This window comes from Panthera tigris, chromosome C1, assembly GCF_018350195.1.
Source record: "Panthera tigris isolate Pti1 chromosome C1, P.tigris_Pti1_mat1.1, whole genome shotgun sequence".
Classification (NCBI taxonomy): Eukaryota; Metazoa; Chordata; class Mammalia; order Carnivora; family Felidae; genus Panthera; species Panthera tigris.
This window is the reverse complement of record NC_056667.1, coordinates 175,813,149-175,820,415: the sequence shown is the minus strand read 5'-3', so window position 1 is coordinate 175,820,415 and position 7,267 is coordinate 175,813,149. Positions and strand designations below refer to the sequence as shown.

The 7,267-nt window shown below is 41.2% G+C and overlaps 1 protein-coding gene across 1 annotated transcript in view; it reads right to left on the bottom strand.

Annotated features, from left to right (window-relative positions):
* Window positions 1-3,680: 3,680 nt before the first annotated feature.
* Window positions 3,681-7,267, bottom strand: part of MFSD6 (major facilitator superfamily domain containing 6) — a 78,600-nt gene continuing 75,013 nt past the window's right edge. Inside the window, exon 7 of the mRNA XM_042994917.1 lies at window positions 3,681-6,271. Coding sequence (XP_042850851.1) covers window positions 6,071-6,271 — 201 coding nt within the window. The 3' untranslated portion in view covers window positions 3,681-6,070. The remainder of the gene's footprint in view (window positions 6,272-7,267) is intronic.

Genomic DNA, 7,267 nt, shown 5'->3' with positions numbered 1-7,267 from the left:
TTAGCCAATTCATATAGTGTATTTAGTGACTCACAGCCAAAAATAAAACTAGCATAAGGATAAAAACACTTGAATTCATAAGACCAGCAGATTCTCTCCCAGAAGGCAGATCTATGAGGGGTCAAATAGTAGGAATAAGGTTGCTTGAGCAGAAAGAGAACAAAGGGAGTTTGTTACATAATTCAAGTGTTTGATGTCACCAGGCCAAAAAGTCTAATTTAATCCCTCAGTGGGACTATCCTAACGTGATGAGGTACTAAATCTTTTGGCACAGGCCTCCTTTATGCAGACCCTGCCAGCTTTTCCTCTCTGTGGCTGTTGTCACTGACCAGCATCTCCACCCCCTTCTACTGGGCATGTTCTTCATTCAGATACGTTCTTAAAATCTTCAGTCTTTCTCTGGCTTAGGAATCTAGTTACCATTTTAAGGTAACTGCATATTTTTGCTATGGTCTCTGAATGTGATGCCTTCACAGGTCACAGGAGATTTGGGCTGAGTGTATATTTAGTAGGATACATCTTGGAAGACACATTCAATGGGATAGCTGCTCTTTGTTTATTGTTTCAATTTTTTTTTAATATTTTTAATGTTTATTTATTTTTGAGAGCAAGAGAGACAGAGCGCAAACAGGGGAGGGGCAGAAAAAGAGAGGGAGACACAGAATCTGAAACAGGCTCCAGACTCTGAGCTGTCAGCACAGAGCCCGATGCGGGGCTCAAACTCCGGAACAGCGAGATCAGGACCTGAGCCAAAGTCACTCAACCTACTGAGCCACAGAGACACCTCTTGTTTAAATTTTTTTTATTTTGAGAGAGTGCGAGCACACACACATGTGAGCACAAGCGGGGGAGGGACAGAGGGAGAGAATCTTAAGCCGGCTTCATACCCAGCAAGGAGCCCCACAGGGGCCCCCCACACAACTGTGAGATCATGACCTGAGCCGAAATCAAGAGCCGGGTGCTTAACCAACTGAGCCACCCACTATTTTAACCACTATTATTTAAATAATTTGGGAGAATCTATTTTTTACATTTGGTCCATTTTCCAGAAAGGAATAATCAAAAGGAGAAAGGGGAGGAGAACCAGCATTTATTGGTGATCTGTCAAGTACTATACTGGGCACTTTCTATGCCTCTTCATTTTGACTTACAATCACTGTAATATACTTTAGCATTATTTCCATTTTTCAACTGAGGACAGACTCGGAGAAGGTTGCTGAAGGACATAGGTAGCTAAAGTGGTATAATCAGAATGTAAGGTTCAGTGTGTCAGGGCCCGTGCCCTTGCTATTTCCTTTCCTGCCATCTTTAAAAAAACAAAGTCAAGTTAAGTGGCTGATCAGTTGAAGAGATGACTACATCTCCTGAATTTATGTGTGTGCCAACTCTGGGGCAATGGACCAATTCCCCCGCCTCCAAACTACTGCAAATCTGTACTTTTGTACACTAAAAGTAAATTAGAATTGAGTAGCACTGGTCTACACGTTATTTTTTTGAGACCCTTCCCCCCTACCCCCATTGAGATTTTCAGGGAACAAAAAGTTCCTGACCTTTTTAAAATACAAGTTTACAGGTGAAGAGAATAATATCAGCTGACAATTTGGAAAGAGGGTATGTAACTTGTTAAATGATTATAAAACTCTTGCTTACATCTTTTTGACACCTTTTAGACAAAAAAGAAATATTGAAACTGTGGAACAGATATCCTATAACCTCTCCTGTCTATGGCTTTTGCACACGATAGATTTGGCCCTTGTTACTTGTCATTCTTTCCCAGCTCCTCAACTTATATTTTGCTTAATTTTGTCCTTTAATGAACTCATATCTGCAACCAACTTAATGATTATAATTCACGTTGGAACCAAATGCTTGACTATACAACTTACTTAGTGTCGGCAAACATCGTAACATAGCACTGTAGTCCGGGGGAATGCGATCTTATTATAGATGTCAGTGTTAACAAACTATGAAGTGAACGGGGTGCTGGTTGGGGAGATGAGACTGCACTCCTCTTGCCATGGGCTCTTGGCCACACAATGATGGCAGTATCTATAGTGCACACTGTGTGTCAGGTACCTCTGTGTTTCAACATCAAAACAACCTGAAGGCAGATGCTACAATCACCGTCATTTTACAGTGCCTCTGAGGCACAAAGAGGTTGTGAATATATGTAAATTTCCTCTGGCAGAGCTGAGACTCAAGTCCAGACAGTGGCACTCCAGAACCCGCAATTTACCCCCAGCGCTGTCAGGTTCCTGGGTTGCCATCTAAAATCTTCCTGGAGCCACAGTGGTGCAGATGGTCTTGCATTAGCCACTTGAAGCAGATGAGAGCTGAGTGAGAGCCACCTGGACTGGGCTCATTTCTCCCCCAGTCCAGACGTCAACATATTTCCAGTTACTCTCTTAAGCCACGGTTTGTCTGGCATAAGGTAAATTACTTTCTGACTTGAGAAACCAGTCTCCCTTTCTCTCACCCCTTTATTTGGTCCCACTGTCTCCCCATCTGCTTGATGGTTTGGAATTCTTGAGTCAGGTAATCTTAGAGCTTTGCGGAAATGGCACAGGAGCGTTTTGGGGCTTCCGAAGTAGCTTTGTCTTATCCCCACGCACCAAAGGACAGAACTTCTAAAGGGAAAATCACTTTTCACTTCCCTGTAGTCAGCTCTGACACAGCATGCCTCATCTTCACAGAATAACATAATTTTAGGGTCCAGCCTCTCATACTGAAGATGAGAGAACGGAGGCCCAGAGATCACCCCAAAGTGATCTCTTCCTCTACAACTACAGTGTCCAGGTATGGTAGCCATGAGCCTCATGTGACTGTTTAAATAAAATGAGAAATCTAATTCCTCAGATGCACTAGCCACATTGCAAGTGCTTAATAGCCACCTGTGGCTAATGACTACCATACCAGACGGTGCTGCTTTACCAAAGCCGTTGCTCCTGGGTACTGGCTTGTCTTTCCTGACTCCTGTGACATGGGCCTTCAGGGTCCCGGTCAGCCTCCCAAATTTTGTCTACAGGGTTGCCAGACTATCCAAGTCACCTCCAGAGTATAAGGGGTATGACACTCACAACTAACAAAACACCAGGGGTTTGAAGTTACTGGATTTCTAGGTATCTTGGAATATCTAGAAATCCTAATGGAAATAGAACCACATACACGAATCAGGCACAGGTGCAGGCCAGGGCTGCTCTGTAACTTGTTCTACCACAGCAGAAGCATGGAGTGGCCTCCCCACCTTCTGGGGGAAGGTGCTGGGTGGACCTGAGCTTTGGCATCAGGCAGGTTTCAGTTTGAATCCTGGCTCTGTGATCTCGGTTCCATGAGGTAAGCTCTATTAGCTGCAGACTCTTCCTATTATAGGAGTTCCTATTCTAGGAGCTACACTGGGTTGTTTTAAGGACAAAAAGTTAAATCTCCTCGGCACACAACCAAACCCAGTAACTGTAGATGTGGTTCTCCTTTTCCAAGATTCACTGCTTAACTCCAGATTGGCTTGAAGGAATACTGCTTAGGTAATGGTCCCAGTATCACCAGCAGCCCCCACCCCACTTTACTGGAGGAACTGCAAATCTGGGAAGTGTTGAGGCAATCACTTCCTGTGGCCCATGGTGAGAGTAGTAAGCCAGTAAAGTAGTGTTGTTCTTCCTATGAATAACTTAGGCTATTCCTGAGGTTTACCAGCTAGTGGATCTATGTGTGTTATAATCATCTAATATTCTACTTAAGGCTTTGAATAAATAGTTTGATAATTAGCAACTAGCCTTTTTGGATCCACACAAGCTCAGGACTCCGATAATTTACTCTTTCTACACTCATAAGAGAAAGAGTATGAAATAAGACTTAAGACAGTGATTATATCAGCCCAGGTTTTGTGACAACTCTGGGGATTCCCAAGGAATCTCAACTGGGGTTATAAAAGTATCAATTTAATTTGAATACACTTTAATATTTTTTAAAATGCCACATGGCACTTTGAGGACAGCAAGAAAAAGTTACAGAGTGCAGAACCCCATGAAGGTATCTTCCCTAAAAAGGCTAGAAATTACTGCATCAATGCATCAGCGTTCATAGTAAATGTTCCATAACAAAGGCCTGTTGAATTTGGTCTCAATTATTCCACAGTAAAGGGCTTTTATTTGTTTGGTCACATCTTTATCATTTAAGAAATATTTAAAAATGATATTTATTTTTATTTCAACATGTCAACTGTGCATTTCCAAAACAGCAGGCTTTTCAAAGGAATAAATCAGAACTGTAAACACAAGACACAGTATAAGTTTTTGACTTCCTAAAGTCAGTGTCACAAATCCACATACTGTACATTCATAGGTGAGGTTCAGCCTGTCAGCCACTTCTTTATTTCTATAGTTACATAAGCATAATAAATACATCTGATTTTAAAGGTCACTTAAAATGAGTCATGATAATTTACAGTACAGTACGTTTCAGTTCAAGTGCAAAAATAACTATTTGCTTAATTCTATTTCTTTCCATTATTTAATTTTTAAGCTGTGTTTTGTGGCAAAGCTAAACATCCAAGTATAGACTTTCTTCTCCCAGATGCAGTATTGGGCAGAAGTATGGTGTCGTGGAGAGGCCCTCACTTTACAACTGATCTTGTCTAATCAGGGTCAGGAGGTAAGGTGAGTTTCTCATTTTTAATTCTGTTCTTTTCTTTCCTCTCTCCTGTGCTCACTCACAGTTATTACACATACCATTGACCTTCATTCAGCTAAAGCAGTGCTTTTTCCACAGCCCTCCCCCAAGGCTTCTTAGTATCCTTAGCTTTTCATTTTTAGCAGCAAGCTTTATGCGTGAGTCACCTAGCCACTGTTCTGACTGTAGGTATAATATTTACAGTAGCACACCCCTGTCTCATCTGTCCAGTGTCTGACTGTATCTTCATGAAAAGGAATACACTGAGATTATTTCTTTAGTCATTGGAAAATATAGTTACTTCTTAATCCTTTCCATTCCTGGCTTCCTGTTCACCACCTTTTCCCTTCACCAAAAACAAAACAAAAACTTACCCATTGTGTAATTTTTAAAAATTATAATCCCTCTCCCAGGCACTTAAATCTTATACTGTTATTTGTAAATAGTACTGCTTAATTAAAGAAACCCTTAGGAATTCAGTGATTTTTTTAAAAATTCCATCAGCTATTTAGAGCCCAAATCACTGTAAAATTGTGAAATAGTGATAGAGGCTATTTACAGTATCAATATATTTGGTAAACCCTTGTCTGTCAAGCCATAGGATACTGAGTTGGTTGGTTTATTTGAAATATTCTGTCCTCTTGTCTTAAAGCCCATTTAAAAACAAAAGGCATTTAAAGCTCAGCTTAGTTTGTGGTAGTCAGTACGGCTTTTGCTGCTCAAAGAATGGACTATTTTCATTATATACGATATACATATAAAAATATATTTGCTAGAGATATGCCAAGTTTCTGATGAAACTTTTTCCTGTTTCTCTGTTTTGTTTTTTAAACAAAAGCATATAAGCTAGTAACTTTTATCTGGCTACTTCTTAAATATGTCTTGTAATTTTTTAAATAGCTCTCTTCAAGAGAAACAAAATTATAGATATATTTTATTTCTTCCCAGTTTGCATTAAGAACCAAATAATTAGAATAAATAATCAAAAGAGGGAAACTGTATCAGCATTCACCTTGAAACACTTTCTTTCCCTCCACTTACTTAGTGTAACTGCTGCTTTCAACCCTAACTGCCCTGGCAAAGAAGTCCTACAGTTCTTAACCTAACCAACCAAGGAACTGAAGTCCTTACCGAACTCTTATTTCCCTTCTGTGATTCCAGTGGGATTATAGAAATTTACCTGTTTCTGCCAATATGTACTGTAGCTTCTGTGTGTGTGTGTGTGTGTGTGTGTGTGTGTGTGTGTGTGTGTGTGTGTGTTTCCATGTTGATGAGTTCAGGTATTTAGAAGAGTATATAGTGCTATGCTTCTCAAGGTGAGGCATGTCTTGGGTTCAGGGAGCCTCTCCCTCTGTCCTGGCAGAGGGGCCCAGTTCCATGCAGGGTGGGAGATGAGTGGGAGCCCTCAGTGTCCCCCAGCGGCAGGCTGAGCCTGCTGGTCCTCCTTCTCCACACGCTGGTCCACACTGGGGTGAGTGGGGCTGCTCTGTGTCCGAGATGCTGCTGCTTGAGGGGATGGCTGGTTTCTGGATGGGTCAGAATGAGTCTCACATGGGACAGGCCGGACTCCACCAGCTAGAGAATTTTCCCGATTCTCACTGGTCCCCTGGAAGGAAAAAAGAAAAGATGTTTTGTAGTCGGTGCTAACAAATAAATCCAACACTTTTTATATGCTTTCAAGTAAGATATAGGGAACATGAGGAGATCATCCTGAAGTAACTTCAAGGAACAAGTAAGAGGAATAAAGATAGAATGTCTTACCTTTCATCTCTTTTCCTATGTGCAACTGCCAAAGCCGCATGAAAAACACAAACACTGTAAGTAGACGTATCTTGTGGATAACGGAACATCACTACCAAAATGCCTGTTACTACTAGGAAAATAATTTACATCGATAAATGTTTACTGAGCCTCCATCACTGTGATAAGTCACTGAGCAAGCAGCATAGAATTGAAACTCAGGTCATTTGCTGAGACTGCAGAATTCAAGAGCTGGAGGCACTTGTCTGACAGAAAGTAAGTAAGGCTTCTCAGCCTCAGACACAAAGCCAGGAAAGAATGTCCTGAAATTAAGAGTCCTGATGTATATTTGGGGATTTAAAGTGCACGCTAAAAGTCAAACAACACAGAACATCTGCGTGAAAAAAGAGAATGGCAACAACCACTTAGGTCATACACTATAAGAAACTAGGAGTACACGCATACCCCAGCGCATCACCCACAGCATGTCTGTAAGATGCCATGTTGCCACATTCCGTGATACATTCTGACTTATACAAATCAGGAAACATGTTTTTCTAAAAACAGATTTTCCGGGGCACCTGGGTGGCTCAGTCGGTTAAGCGTCTCTTGATTTCGGCTCAGGTCGTGATCTCATGGTTCCTGGGATTGAGCCCCGCATTGGGCTCTGCACTGATAGTGCAGAGCCTGCTGGGGATTCTCTCTCTGTGCCCCTCACTGTGAGTGTGTGCTCTCTCTCAAGATAAATAAAGAACCAAAATGGATTTTTCTCTGAATTAGTATATATCATTTCAAATAACTGAGCACCAAAAAAAGTTTTATTTCTGTGATTGATTCTAAAATGTAAAGAAATCTTAATATA